At 34.7% G+C, this 16480-nt stretch overlaps 2 protein-coding genes across 4 annotated transcripts in view; one reads left to right on the plus strand and one right to left on the minus strand.

The window, feature by feature from the left end:
* The window catches only part of Cenpc (centromere protein C), a 60970-nt gene extending 60743 nt beyond the window's left edge, over nt 1-227 (minus strand). For all 3 annotated transcript variants that reach the window (XM_010611190.3, XM_010611189.3, XM_010611188.3), the window contains exon 1: nt 9-227. The gene's annotated coding sequence lies outside the window, so the exon portion shown is untranslated. The remainder of the gene's footprint in view (nt 1-8) is intronic.
* Stap1 (signal transducing adaptor family member 1) overlaps nt 1-16480 on the plus strand; it is a 54365-nt gene that overhangs the window by 1147 nt on the left and 36738 nt on the right. The window contains exon 2 of the mRNA XM_033758832.1: nt 13206-13368. Coding sequence (XP_033614723.1) covers nt 13252-13368 — 117 coding nt within the window. The 5' untranslated portion in view covers nt 13206-13251. The remainder of the gene's footprint in view (nt 1-13205; nt 13369-16480) is intronic.

Below are 16480 nucleotides of genomic sequence, written 5' to 3' on the forward strand. Positions count from 1 at the left end.
TCCCAAGCCTGCAACGGCGCGAGGAGGCGGGGCACCGACGGAGGCTCGGGGCTCGCAGCAGACGGAGACGCAGAAACCCCAGGAAAAGGTCTAGCGGCCGGGGCGACAGCGCGGAGCCAGCAGGGGACAGATTCGGAGGTTCCTGGCCCATTAGTTCGGCCCTCCAAAACTAGGCCACCCCGCGCACTACGAAGTTTGAACGGGCCGCGCAAGCGCAACACGGGCTACACCTCCCAATAGGAAGGCAGCATGTTTGGACCCTCCCCTTCCGCCCGCTACTGTGCGTCACTTCCGCCCGCTGAGGTTCTGGCTTTCAACTGGGAGGGGAAGTTTTGGCAACTTCTCTTCTTTGAACCCTGTGTAGAGCTGAACAATTCCGTTATGGAGGAGTAAGTAACACTTAAAAGAATACGGGATCACAATTGCAGGAGACGATTTGAAGAGAAAGATTATCTTGTGCAGATTCGTCAGCCACGCCCAGCTCTAATCTTAACCGTGATAATTTTGACGACTTGGGTTCTTATTCAAGTGACTGATACTGTATATCTCACGGGTGATTTCCGGCGAAGTAGCCAGCGTAAATATGTATCATTTAAGTATAATTTTTGAAAGTAATTTCGTGCTGCCGCTTGACTTCTCTCACACCCAAGGTCGTGTCGTGGCAGCCTCAGCGCGCGGTGATGGAAATGCCGGACGATGCGGGAAGTAAAATGACTGTGGTACCGGACTCCTTCCCAGCTCGCTCCCTCGCTCCGAACACACCTACCCTCCTTGCCATTTCTGAAAGCCGTTCTGGAGTCCTCTTTTATGAATGTCTTTAGTGATAAAAAAATACAATGAATGCAGGGCTGGGGATTTCGCTCAGCGGCACAGCACCTGCCTGGCAAATTCGAGGTCCTGAGTAAGATCCCCGGTACAAAAAAGAAAAGAAAATACAATGAATGCACCACTCGAAGGAAAAGTGGCTTCCTAAAAACATTGCGGTGTGTCCTCATCCACCTTAGTCACCAGATCTGTTTCCATGCAACTTCTGCCTCTTCCTCAAAGTCAAAATGGCCATGACCTAAACATTTTGAATCAATTCAGGACACTGAAGCAGCCAGCACAGTGCAGCTTAAGACTTTCAGGAGCCATGATTCTTCCAGGCTCCTCAGTTGTCCTCATTGGGTCATAATCTCAGTTCATTTGCTGAGGAGTGTGGGTGTCACTGCAGTGAATGTATTGCAACAAACCATCCTGGACAGGATTAGAGTGCAAGTATGGCTGGCATCTGGAGGACCTGCCCATACTGGCACAGGGTATTCACAAGGGCTGAAGAGAGAGTTTTCAAGCTTAAAACAATGGATGATGGTAATCAGACTTGAAGATCTCAAATTTGAAACAATTGAAAAATCCCAGTCCTCTGAGAAAAATAACTTCAGATCTGAAGGTATAAAATTTGAAATAATTGAAAAACCCCAATCCTTAAGAAACAGTGTAAAATCGGTTTGGCAATCTGTCATGAATTATTGTGCAAATAATTAGAAGTATCAGAATAAACATTTCACAACTGTCAAATATTGTTTTAATTCTGACTTCAAACAAAATATTTAGTGATGTTGAGTATTAAAAGAAGTGGGGAGTACTGGAGATGTGGGATTGTGCACAAAGAGACCTCAGGCCTGGCTGACTGTTGACTAGCTGTGTCATTAAAGGCAACATTGTGGCACTATTCTGGATGCTTCTTTAATGATATAATGGAAATCTAAATTAGATGCTGTAAAGATTTCATACCTTTCCAGTGTATGACTATGAACCTGTGTCTTGTTTTATGACTTAACCAAAAATTAACAAGAAAAATGAGAAAATAGATTACTTATTGAATAAATTTGAGCCGAGTTGATCACATAATTTTAAGTTGTAATGTTTTAACAAATGCTGTCACCTGCTAAAACTAATTTTTTAAATATAAGTTTTTTTGATGGAGAAGTTATGAACTGTGAAATCAAATAGGACTGAGTTGCTCGCTGCTCCACTAATTTCTGCTAGCCATTGAATTAAATTATCTGTTGCTCAATTCTCTCGCCTGTTCAATGGAAATAATATTAAAATTGTTGAGATGTTGTGACTAAATTCCTTTCAAAATATAAGCATGATACTGGCAATATAGTGGAAATTCATTCATAACTATATTAGTATTTTCTTTTTTATTATGTTTACCACCTTTCCCAGTCTACATTATATATGATTTAGTGTTATCACATTGCGAGTACAAAATAAAATAATATGTATTGTGTGCATACTATATGCCAGGATTTATAAATATTCTATATGTCTTTGAAACATTTATAGTATCTCTGTGGGAGAACCCATAACATCTCTGTTTTACAGATAGGGCACTTGAACAGGAACTTCAGTAAGTTGCTCAGGATCACATCGCTACTAAATGGCAGAGCTGGGTATTAACCCAAGGATTCTAACTAGAACTCCACTGAGAAATTTTAGCATGCACAATCATAGATGTAAAGTCTTATATTTAAAATTATGAAACTCCCCAGTTTTCAGAGTTTTCAGTTTCATCTGTACCAGTCCTATTACAGTACTTAATTACACCTGCCTAGTTCTACTATTCTAAAATAGGGTTGTTCCAAACCTACTGGCACACTGATTTTGGGTATCCTGGTCTCCAAAACTATAATCAATAAATATTTGTCCTTTGTATAAGTAAGTAAATAAATAGAATGGTATAGCAAAGAATAGGGTTGCTAATTTTTGGAAGAATAATATTTATTTAAGAAAGCAGTTTTTAAATTTTTTTCATACATTTTAAATATACATAATGATCACCTTCATCAAAGGGAATTTGTACCTGTACATGAAATATCTTTTTTGTGGGGGTGGTACCTGGGATCGAACTTGGATCCTTGTACTTGTGAGGCAGGCAGTGGAACCACTGAGCTAAATCCCTGGCCCTACATGAAATATCTTGATTCCTCCTTTTCTCCCAATGCCCTCCTCTCCTTTCAACCCTTCCCTTTATTTACAAAAGCTTTGTTGTCATATTTTCCTTCTTTTCCCTTTCCCTTCCTTTATCCCCCCACTTAACAGTTTCCCTTTCCTTTTGAAGAGTTTCTTCTTATATCATATTATCTATTATACATTTTTGTCCTTATTTACCCTTTCACTTTCTCACACCAGAGAGACAATGCAATATTCACACATATGTGTCTGGTTTATTTCATTTAAGAGTATAGTCTCAAGCTGTATCCATTTAGCTATAAATGTCTCAAGTTTTTCTTTATGGCTGAGCCATACTTCATTGTATAAGAAAACCGTATCTTTTTTACCCATGCTTCGATTGATGGGCATTTGGCCTGTTTCTGAGATTTAGCTCTGATTCTCTACATAGAAGACACCAAAAATTTCTAGATTTAGTAACCAAATTTAGTAATGCAGCTGAATACAAAGCCAACACTCAAAAATCAGTAGCATTCCTATACACAAATAACTAACTCATTGAAAAATTAGTAAACAATTTTCACAATAGCATTGAAGAAGATGAAATACTTATGAATCGATATAACAAAGGAAATAAAAGACATATATAGAAAATTACAATTCTCTGAGAAAGGAGATCAAAGATGATATCAGAAGATTGCCATCCCCTTCTCTTCAGTAGGAAGAACCAACAGTGAAAATGACCATACTACCCAAAATGTTAATACAAATTTAACACTTTCCTAATCATATTACCATTAGCATACCTCACAGAATAACAAAAAATATTCCTAAAATTCATTTGGAGCCAGAAGAAACCTAGAATAGCAAAAACAATTCTGGGCAACAAAGACAAAGCAGGGGGCATCAGAATCCCTGACTTGAAATTATACTACAGAGCTACTATAATAAAAACGGCATGGTACTGGAAAAATATTTTAACAAAACAAAACAGACAGGTCTGAGGATCAATGGAACAGACTAGAAGAGGCTGAAACAACACCAACATACTCAGCCACCTTATCCTTGGCAAAGGGGTCAAACACATTCACTAGAGGAAAGATAGCCTCTTTCATGAGTGGTGCTGGGAAAACTGGCTCTCTACATGCTGAAGACTGAAACCAGACCCATGTGTCTCACCATGCACTAAACTAAAATCAAAATGGATCAAAGATCTAAATATTAAAACATCAGAGGGGCCAGGCATTTAGTTCAGTGGTTCTGGCACCTGCCTTGAAAGTTGAAGGAACCAAGTTCTATCCCTGGTACCAAAAAAAAAAGAAAAAAATTAAAACATCAACTTTGTTTTAGTAAGTCTCCCCAAATGCATATGAAAATGCCTCTGTACTATGACAAGTGATTAAAACTCTACAGTTGTCTCACAAATACTTAGGTAAAATATGTGTGTGTATCTGTATGAATCAGTCTTAAAGTACATGTAGTTAGATGTATAAATTGGAAAAATTAAGTATCCGGAAATTTAGGTAAAAGGAAAATAAAAACTTTTAGTTACTTATATTTTTAGATAATTTCAAATTTATAAATGTCAAAACTATTTCAAAGGATGTTTAATTTAGACTTTTGATTTCCATAAAAATTATGGTATAAATAATTAGGGTATGGTTATTTTTTATCGAAGTCTTCATTTATAAGGCTTTATAAAGAATATTCACAAATAAACTAGGCACTTAAAAATTATTCCAAATTCAGCCAAGGATAGTGGCACACATCTGTAATTCTAGTATGCTGGGAGAAGGAGGATTCCAAGTTTGAGCACAGCCTTGGCAACTTAACAACTCAGCAAGACTGTCTCCAAAAATTTGAAAAAAGGCTAAGATGTAGCTCTGGGTTCACTCCCCAATACAAAATATTCCATATTCAACCATCTGACATAGTTTAGTATGAGAATCTGTCCTTGTAAGTCAATAAACAAATTACTTTGAAACAGTGGATACTTCTCAACAATAAAAATAAACTCCTGACAAATACAACAATATGGATGATTCTCAAAGGTGTTATACTAGGTGAAAGAAGCCAAACACAAATGAATTTATGAAAAGAAATCAGATCACTTCAGGGATGAGGAGGCTATAAAGGCACACAGTTTCCCAGTAGCAAAAATATTTTACATCATGATTATGGTGTCCGTTACATGACAACATATATTTCTTGAAACTGGTATAACTGCTCCTAAAAATGGTGGCTTTTGTAGATTTACCTCAATAAATGTAGGTGAGAAAGAGAAGCAAACACAGTATGTAAACCAAATGCACCTGTGAATCCTGATCAGCATCTGGTTCAAAACAAAATAAGCATAATAAAGCGAGTATAAATAAAATACTAATGGATTGTCAAATGACATTAGGGAATTACAAACTCTTCTTAGGTATTATGTTATAGAATTTATGTTATGCAATATCCTTACTCTTAGGAAATATATATTAAAATATTAAAAGATGAAGTGTCTTGAAATATCTGTAGGTACTTTCAATAATCAAAAAATCAAATTAAAAATTTTAAATATAGCAAAGCATTAACAATTATTGAACATATAGTGGTGATTGTGTAGGTGTTTACTGATACTAATCTTTTGGCTCATCTGTAATGTTTGAAATATTTTATAGTAAATAAGGGGAATTGACATTAATAAATTTGCTGTTTCATTAAAATGTGCAATAAAATGTATCATTCTACACAAATGAAAAGTGTAAAAAAATTGGCTGGGAATGTGTCAGTGGTAGAGCACTTCCTATGTAAAATTTCTAGTGACCTGTTAATAAATTAGTTATGTTATTTTATTAAAAATTACTGTTGTGGTTTGGATCTTGATGGCACTACAGGGGTGTGGTGAAAACTTCAGGAGGTGAGATCTATTTCCTCCTGGTCAAAGGAAGTAGCTAACTGGAGGATCCTCATGGAGGTATTTTGGAAAGCCTATGTCCTGTCTCTCTGATTCCTGGCCTCCATAAGCTAAGCAGGTTGGCTATGCAACTTGTTCCTGCCATGTCATGGTTCTTGTCACAAGCCCAAAGTCAGCAGAGTCAAGTAACCGTTGACTGAAATCTCTGAAACCATGAGCCAAAATAACCTTTTTGTAAAGTTACTCTTTATAAGCTCTTTATAAATTACTTATCTTAGGTATTTTATCACAGTGACAGAAAGCAAATGCAATCATATGCCAAATGGAATTTGTTCTAAAAATTTTAACATAGTTGCAGTTTAGCTTAAATTTGCTGAAGTAAAATAAACTTACTTTTATAATTTGGGCTTTTTTATTTTGTATTATAACATTTTAGTTGCTTTTCTTTTCCTTTACTGCTAAGTCCTGGTCCCATTGTTAAATCAATTTATATTATGTTTTATAACAAAATTATCTTCCGAAAGAAATGCAGTCCTGGGCCATAATTGCCAAGTTAATAATGCCTACTTGAAATACACAGATAGGTGGCAGCAATGGTCACAAAAACAGTTTACTATGCAATAAATTATTAAAGTCTACAATGAGTCCTTAATTGCAAAGTGCTATCACATTAAATGACCTTTAGATTTCCTAAATTACATTTATGTCAACCATTTGATTCTAAATTGGTTATCTTCTATTATGTACATATTGTTTCTCCTAACCTAAGACTACACAATACAAAGAAGCCCTGTAGTTTACCTGTAGTCTACAAACCTTACAAAAAGGAAGTTTTGTCATCAAAAACATTTTTAGAAGCTGAGTGTAATAGGACAAGCCTGTAATACAACATTTGAGAGGCTGATGTAGGAAGATTGCCATGAGTTCAAGGCCAGACTTGGCTACATAGAGAGCTCAAGACTTAGTCTCAAAAATTAAAAAATGCTTTTTTCTTAGACTTTCAAAACCCTAATAATACAGTTCTACATTTTAAATTTTAAGCTTGAAAAGACTTTCTTTGCTTTGAGTGAAAATTCAGCAAATAACAGTAACTGGCTTTTAAATTTCAGATAAATGTTGATCTGAAGCTAGTGCAAGACTAAATGACCATGTAAGCTAAAACTATGCAAAGCCATTGTAATAATCAATGTAAAGAATTCTGATTTTTTTGCATGACCTTTAAATTTTTTTGTAAAATATTAACAACTTTCTTGGTTTTACAAATGTATACATAAATCAAAAAAATGATGAAGCTAAAATTCATTTAATACATTGTAACTCAATGAATAAAATGTTGATATTTAAGTGTTTTGGGTTCTTTGTTAAAAAGAAATATTGAAAGAAAATTACCTAGAGTCATTTGAACAGTGTCTGCCTTTTCAGCTATAACTTATTAATATACATCTTTTGGTGAAATATAGTACTTTCTAAGCTTGGATCACTTTTAATTAAATATAATTTGTAAATTCAAGTGACTATAGGAACTCATAAATGGAAAAATTCCAAAACTTAGCTTGCAGGCAATACCTAAAACCAAGAGATTGTTCCAAAGTTAAAGGAAATGGGAAAATAAACTGTCAGCAAAGACATGGAGCAGAAATGGTGTTTTGCTGATGTAAAAAAATTTGATACTGAAAAGTGTTCATTTTGACAAAATGGAATTAGACTATGGGATGCCTTAAATATTAAGATATTTTTACTCTATAGACAATGAAGAACTTACTAAATTATGAAATAGAACAGAATTTGTAATCACTACTTTAGGAAAAAAAAAAAGGATCTGCCACCAAGGTATTTAACAGTTTCCAGAACTATTGGAAGGGATGAAGAAATAGTGTTACCTCAGAAATAATTCCCAAAGACACATTGCATAATTAAGTCTCTACTTACAGAGCCAGGAAGCAAATTGAAAAACCGAGAAGCTGATACTAGTGCTGATGTCTACAAGACTACAGTGGCACTGCAATCAGGAAGGCACCATGATTACCTAATCACCACTATTGGAAGCTACCATAAATTAAGAATCTTTCAGTGAAGAAGAGATCTCCTTACTACTTCTGGCTCTAACCACCATGCCTAATGTGATGCACCGGCAACACTGCTGGCTCATGGCTTGACTAAAACACCCATGAAAACAGTGACCAGACTTCTGAGGACACAGAAAAGGCAGATGCCTTTCAATCTCGCTTGCCCTTTTCTTTGGTTAGGAAAAACAAAGGCAGCATAAGAACAAACTCTTCTTCCTTGCCAATCCTAAGGATGCTTTCCAGGCCCAGGTGCAAAGATGTCTGTGAAATGTAGTTTCTGCTTTTCTACTTCTGCAATAAATGACTCACTAGAAATGATTAAATGATTGTTATGCACAAATCCACCTTGATTCCTAAATAACTACCAAATGACCTTAAAGAAATAGAAAAACATATAAATTTAACATTTGTATATATTGAGTTTAAAATACTTAAAATAAAATTCATTCTTGCTCTACCTTCAAACTGTATCTCCATCCTGAATTTCCAGTTTTTATTACAGTTACCGTTACTCTATAAGTTATGTAATTAGACATCGTGTATTTATATTTATTGCCTAGATTGAAATATGATATATGTATATATATATAATCAACATGAAATGTTTATGCAATAAATAATACCCAACATTGCAAAAACATAGTGTGAACAAATAACTAGGAAAAACTTACCAGAAGCAACATTCAGTATTGAAAATTACAAGGTTAGCAAAGTTTGTCTCTGACACAACTACTAATATCACTTTTATAGCAATGATTCCTCATTTTTTCTGACCCAAAAGGCATTGGGAAAACATTTTTCAACTTCTAATGGCTCACTCTGTCCACAGTTCTCAGGCAAAGAGAGTAGAAAGATCCAGTATTGAGTACCTTAAAATTTCTGGGATGTGTGATATTAAAATTTGTACTTTATCTTTTGAAAATACTGCTTTATTCGACCCACTGCAATGAAAAGTTGACTCGTTATAAAGACTTTTGAGCAGATAAGCAAATTGATTCATAGCAGTTATTAGTGAATTATAAGTATTGCACATACTGGTTAAAATTAAAGCTCTATCTTTCAATTATGGGTTGTAAACATAAATGCATTCAAATCAAATATCTTTGAAATCTATTACAATGAATTATGCACATGGCAACAAATTAACATATTAAGGGGGTTAAAATGGGGGTACTGGAGGAGTTTTGGAGGCTTGTATTCAGGCTTGTTTATTGAATCATTTTTAATTAGTGGACAGTAAAGTAACTCAGAGAGGCCTAATTATTGTTCACTCAGTGACTCCAAAGGCATTAAAACAGATAACTCAAAAGAACACTTGGAGTTTGGTTTCATATTAGTTAATTTTATACTGCATCCAAAGTCATTGAGTTACATTTGCATATAATCTGATTTATAATAAATTCATGACACAGATGGTACTGATGGCTATAAATAGTTGGGATTTCATGTATTTCTAAAAATTTAATAGCAAATGATTGCTCTCCAGTGCAATAAAAGAATTATATGTCAGATCAGATATATCAAGAAAAAGGAAATTCCTTTCATAGTGAAAGATAAAACTCTTCAAATTAGAATTATATTTTTGAGCTGGGTGCTATTCACTAAATAAATAATGTTGTAATCTACCTAACAGAAACATCTATTTCAACACAATATCCTTTTGGAATTCTCAGTTTCCATTAGATACAGAATGTATAATGGTTTTTTTAATGCATGATTGTTTGGGTTTGTTTTTGTTTTTGTTTCTGTTTTTGTTTTTGTTTTTTGAAACAGGGTCTCACTATGTAGTTGAGACTGACCTGAACTCACTATGTAGCCCAGGCTGGTCTCGAACTCAAAATGATCCTCCTGCCTCAGCCTCCCAAATGCTGGGATTACAGGCATGTGCCACTATGCCCGGCTCAATAGCAGCCATTCTTTGTGGGGTGAGGTGGAATCTCAGTGTTGTTTTCATCTGCATCTCTTGAATGACCAAAAATCACCAAAAGATTTCTAGACTTAATTGACACTTTTAGCAGAGTAGCTGGATACAAGGTCAACACCCAAAAATCAATAGCCTTCTTGTACACAAATAACAGATTCACTGAGAGAGAAATTAGGGGAACAATTCCTTTCACAATAGCATCCAAAAAAATGAAGTATCTAGGAATCAATCTTACAAAAGAAGGAAAAGACCTCTACACTGAAAATTACAGCACTCTGAAAAAAGAGATCAAAGAGGATGTAAGAAAATGGGAAGATATCCCCTGCTCCTGGGTAGGAAGAATCAACATAGTGAAAATGGCCATACTTCCAAAACTGCTATACAGATTCAATGCAATGCCAATTGAAATTCCAACACTATACTTCAGAGAACTAGAAAGAAGAATCCAAAAATTCATTTGGAACCATAAGAGACCTAGAACAGCAAAAGCCATCCTAGGCAACAGAGACATGGTAGTGGGTATAACAATTCCCAATTTGAAACTATACTACAAAGCCACTGTGATAAAAATGGCATGGTACTGGCAAAGAAACAGACCTGAGGATCAGTGGAACAGATTGGAAGACACAAAAACAAATGCAGATGTACTCAGCTACCTCATCTTTGACAAAGGAGCTGACCATCCTCAGTGGAGGAAAGATAGCCTCTTTAATAAATGGTGTTGGAAAAACTGGATCTCAACCTGCCAAAGATTAAAATTAGACCCTTATTTCTCACCATGTACTAAATTAAAATCCAATTGGATTAAAGATATAAATATTAAAACAGAAACACTAAACTTGCTGGAAGATAAGTTAGGCAACTCTTGAATAGCTAGCAGAAAGAATCAACTGGGATCTCATCTTATTAAAAAGCTTCTGCACTGCAAAAGAAACCATCAACAGAACTAAGAGACAATGTACAATGTGGGAAAACATTTTTACCAGCTGCTCCTCAAACAAAGGACTATTATCTAGAATATATAAAGAACTCAAAACAATCAGCCTCCCAAATATAAAGACCTGATTCAAAAATGGGCATCTGAAATGAACAGACATTTCTCAGACAAAGAAGTAAAAGCAGCAAGTAAATATATAAAAAAATGTTCCACATCACTGGTCATTCGAGAGATGCAGATAAAATTGTTTTTAAGTAAGGAGTAATTTAATAAGTTGAATTTTAAATGAGTCAAAGAAGGAAAATAGTGTAAACTAGGGAACTACTTTTGAGATATCTGTGAGGATTTTTAATGATTTGGGAATTACTGACAGATTTAACTTGCTAATAACATTTAAGCAGATTCTTGTATTCTACAGGGTTTTAGTGGGAAGAGGGATGCAATTTGATGCTTGGTATGCTGGGGATAGATTATACTTACAAACCAGCAAACCAAAGCAACTTACAGTGCATGATTAATTTTTTTTCCCTTTTGGCTTACTTTTTTAAAAACGTACGAAAGATATAATTAACCCTATGGTAATTTCACAAAAATATTGTTGTCTTTGTATTTGCTGGTTTCAATCTTTTCTCTTTCTCATAAAACATTATGTTCACAAAGCCAGGGTCTGTTTTCCTCATATTCTATTCCACTAGTAATGTGCCTTCATCCTTCTTCTTTTGATTTCTCAGCCTTCTTTTCTTTTTTATTTTGTTTTTGTTTTTTGAGACAGGGTCTCACTATGTAGTTGAGACTGACCTGGAACTCACTATGTAGCCCAGGCTGGTCTCGAACTCACAGTGAGCCTCCTGCCTCAGCCTCCCAAGTGCTGGGGTTACAGGTGTGAGCCACCATGCCTGGCTTCTCAGCCTTCTTTGCTTTTCTCAGTTCTCACTCCTCTTCTCACTTCTTGTATTACATCAGCGTCCACAAAGATGGATTAGGTCATTTATCAAATAAAGCTTTCTTTATGTCATTCAGCTCATTTTTTTAGTATACTGAAACTAAAAAGTTGTTATGATTTTGTCTTTTAACATCCAGTTGTGGGGAATGAAGCACTTGTCCTACATGTCTAAGGACTCGGTTCCAGCCCCAGTGCCACAAAAAGACAGAGATAAATCCAGATGGACTCATACTTTATTAATGAAAAGTTTGTGTCATGAGAATGCAAACCTAGACACATCATAAAGCCAAGCATTAATTTTGAATTTTCAGCTCCCAATTTCTGTTTCAAACTGTTTTCATTTTGACAATAGATCTGAACTAAGCTTTCTAGTTTACTGATGATCAGCCTGCATTGTTAGAATTGAATTATAGACCATTTGATTCCCCGTATCTGTAGCTGCTGTTTCTCGGGACCCAAAAATCCGTGGGGTCTCTCCATGAGGAAAGATCGATGAGGCTGAGAATCCCTGCCTTGCTTTGATTTCTGAGAACAGGCTGGTCTTGTGGGGCCCACACTATCTCAGCCAGAGTAGTTCTGATACTGAAGGTAAAGGAGGCAATCGTGGAATTCTCAGCATCCCAGCAGGAACAAACTGCCTTCCTTCTGATATTCCTCTCCTCCATTATTCCCTGGCCCAGCCTGGGCCAAATGCAGTTTCTGAACAAATACAGTAGTTTGCCTATGCAACTCTTGAGGACATTTTGATCCCACTGTAGCTCTGTGAATCTTACTAACCAACTGTAGGATCCCCACCTACGGTCATATTATCAGTGATCCACAGGTCACAGCACATGAGAGAACAAAATAAAAGCTGGAAATTTTACAGCATTCTCTGATGGATACTCTTGCTAAATGCATGTTGTTATCCATGTACTCAAAATGCCTACTGACAAAAAAGTGAAAAATGTCCTGAAACCATAACTGGTTTATATTTAGTGAGCCATTAGAATGAACATGGGCAAGGAAAATTATTTTGTTCTATTTTTAAATTTAAACAAAGCTTGGTCTTGAAATATTTAAGCAACAGAATCGGTATTAGTAGAAATATCCTGTGAAGTAATTTTTACTGAGGTAGAATTTATTCAAGTCATATCTTCAGGAAGTAGATACAGCCAACAATACGCAAAAAAAGATAGAAAAGCCAAATGAGTCCTTGATGTCTCCTTGAAAGTCCATGATCTCTACATCTGTTTCTTTTATCACCAGGTGACGTTAATCTTCTATTTATGTTACTACTGTAAATCTAAGTACATGTTGTTTACTCCGAGATTGCCCTCTAAACTTTGGTCTGTAGCTGCTCTTCACAAAAAAGTAGAGGGGAAAAAAATGTGTGATGTGGGTGCATGCCTCTGTGTGTGTGTCCCGTTGGTGGTAATTTTAGTGGTTTTACAGCAAGTAGTGACTTCCTCTTTGAACAGTTGCCTTTGCCTCTCATACAAGATTTCATTTTGTTTGAGACTGGATACAGTGGAAACCAAACCACACACACGAAGAAAGGGTGTGATGGCAAAGAAGCCCCCAAAACCAGCCCCTCGCAGGATTTTCCAAGAAAGATTAAAGATGACTGCTCTACCTTTGTACTTTGAAGGCTTTTTATTAGTCAAGCGATCAGAATACCACGTAAGTCTATAAATAATAATATTAAATCTGATAGCCTTATAAAATTTAGGATGATGTGATACAATGAAGCCTCTTTTTTTCCATTTGAATTATGACCTTTACTTGCTATCAGAAAATATATTTAATTTTGTATAATTTAAATATAACATGGGTATCATGCATATATTTTATATATGTAATTTAATTTTCTAATATTAAGCCACTGATGTAAAAATTCATTTAGCTAAATTTTTGAAGAATTCATTTAACCATTACAAAAGATTTTGGCTTAGAAGATAAAATATTTCTTATACTTTCTCCATAATTTACTATTTCTCCTCCATGATGATGTGTATCACTAAGATAAAATACTATAATTAAAATTAAAACTACCCAGTTACATTAAAGTTTCCAATGATCATATTATAAAGTATAAATTTCTATTAAAGCTGTGAAAATTATAAAATTGATGCTTAAAATTGACTCTTTAGTTAGAGAGTCTAAAAACACTGCTCAAGATAGTGACATTAAAAGATAATAGGGTGAGAAAGAAAAAAATATAATAGGGTGCTATTGTGGGTAGTCGGGACACTAAACTACAAAAATACATTTGCACTAGGAAAATTCACAGAGCACTTTATATTTTTAAATGTAATAATTAAAACCAACAGTTAATTAAAATCATGACTTTAATAAGTAAATGTGAATAACTCAAAATTAATAAATATGTTACTAAAGAAAAGTCATTAAATTAAGTAAAATGTTATGAAATTTTAACACTGAGTGAAGTAGAAAATTTTCAATGTTTTCAGAAATGACATAATAACTGTTTAATGATGATAATAAAATGCATTTCATGAGAATTTATTGATACTTTGGAAAATAATGTATATGAAAATAATTATAAAAAGACATTTATATTTCCTGCATATATGATCTGACCATTTACTGCTTGAGACTAAAATCATGGTATCCTGTTACAGGTGCATAACATGTATTAGTAATATTTGTCAGTCATACTGGAATTTGTTTTGGTTGATCTCCTGTATCACCACAGGTTATCTACATTGTTACCCATTACCAGGAAAAGGAAATAGCAAAAAAGATATGTTTGATTTGTAATTTCAATTTGGTTATTTATTTAATATCTCAACAATAGTATAACTTTTCTGATAGCAATTATTTTTTATGTTTAAAGAAGACATATCATTAGTATGGTTAGCAGAAAGAGTAGGAAGCTTAGAGTGTCAATAAAACATGCCTTTACCTAATGGTTTTGTCACTTACAGATTGTGATCTGGTACAAATTAATCTCCTTTACACTCAGTTTCCTCAACTATAAAAAGGAGAGAATGCGCACTACTTGCCTTTAATGAAATGTATTATTATATACAATGTTTTATCTATTATGTCTAGGACAAGTAGGTACTGGATTAATTCATTCATACAACTTTTATTGTGTTTCTTTGATGCACCAAGCATCAAAAATTTTTCATTTCCTAAAAATATAAATAAAGCCCAAAGAACTTTACTTCAAGAAGTTTAGCTTGGTAATGATTCTGATTTCTTATTTAATTGCTATTGTTTTCTTCTTTCTAAGAAAAACGTACTTTGAAAGAGAACTAGTGAAATGTAGATACAAATATTTATGTTGGGGATGGAGATATAGATCCGTGGCATAATACTTGCCTAACATTTGTGAGGCACCAGGTTTGATCCCCAGCACCAAAAGTACACACTCGCACACACGTTATTTTTCTGATGCAGTTAAGTTATTCTTCCATTCATAGCAAAGTATCTCTTCCTTGTACGTCCAGGTGGAGAGTAAGAGGACAACAATAATGTTTACTTTCTAGCATGGTTTCAAGGATTAAACAGAGAACATATGTAAAATATCTGGCTCACACTAAAGAGTCCTCCCATTTAATTATTTTATGGTATTTCTGTTAACATCCTAAAGCCAATTTAGAGTCCACAAGTAAAACAGCTCAAAGAAGAGCAATGGTGAATGGTGACATCGCTTGAAAATAAAGGCTATGAGAAAAAGCTAAGGAAAACGAGTGGGATTTCCACGCAACTAAAAGTGCCAGGAAACCTTTGGGAGGAGGATGACCTAAGAGTGTTATAGCCAGATCATCTTCTGACCTAATAAGATAGAGACATTGAAAGGCCCTGAAAATTGTTAAGTGGAGACTCTGCTGAGGGTATTTGGAATATGTTAGCTGGAGAAAATATTAACTGAGGAACAATGTGACCGATAAAAGGATTACATGTTGAAAGGCCAGTCTTAGAAGCTTTTGTGTTGGGATGTCGCGGAACATTTTAAAGAATTTAAGGAGCTTTCCCCCAGGAAAATGCACCATCAAACACTATTTTGCATACAATTCCAGAAAGGCTCTGGATCTCAATCAAGAATCCATGTATAGTACTTAATCTTCATAGAAAAGATAGTGTGGAAAGATTTACTTAAACTGCAGCATTAGGATTCTGGGTTTACCAAGAAATCTTATTTGTCAATAAAAGTATAAAATGTCACAATGGGATACTAACGTTGTCATGTTTTTACAAATGGGGAAAATTCTAATTTTTCTGGAACTGTATAACAGTAAGAGAATTTTGGCAACAACTCATAGTTCCTCCAAATTGTGATGTGCTAAGTGTGTAATATGTCTTATTGACTCGAACATAAGATGTAATCACTGTAATGATATTAAAATTACATTTCCCTGAATAGCCCTCTACTTGCCTCTGTATCACTTAGGAAAGTTTTAAGACTTTCTCACTTGTGCTATCACACAGTTCTCTATGCCAGAAGTCTATGAATTTTTTAAATTTTAATTTTATTGGTACAATTTAGATATACATAATGACCACATTCGTCATAGGGAATTTGTATCTGTGCATGATGTATATTGATTCCTCTTTGGAAAAAGAAAAAATGGAAATGGGGCTTTTGTAAATAGAGAGGGGAAGAAGTAAGTTTTGAAGGGAGGAAAAGGAAATGGTAATTTTTAAAATAACACACTTCTTTCAAAAAACCACTTTGACCACAGGTCTCTAATGCCAGTTTATTTAAAAATTATATACATATTATATATATATATATATATATATATATACTGTACTAAAACTC

This window comes from Fukomys damarensis, unplaced genomic scaffold (genome assembly GCF_012274545.1).
Source record: "Fukomys damarensis isolate Sample0158 unplaced genomic scaffold, DMR_v1.0_HiC HiC_scaffold_35, whole genome shotgun sequence".
In the NCBI taxonomy this organism is placed as follows: Eukaryota; Metazoa; Chordata; class Mammalia; order Rodentia; family Bathyergidae; genus Fukomys; species Fukomys damarensis.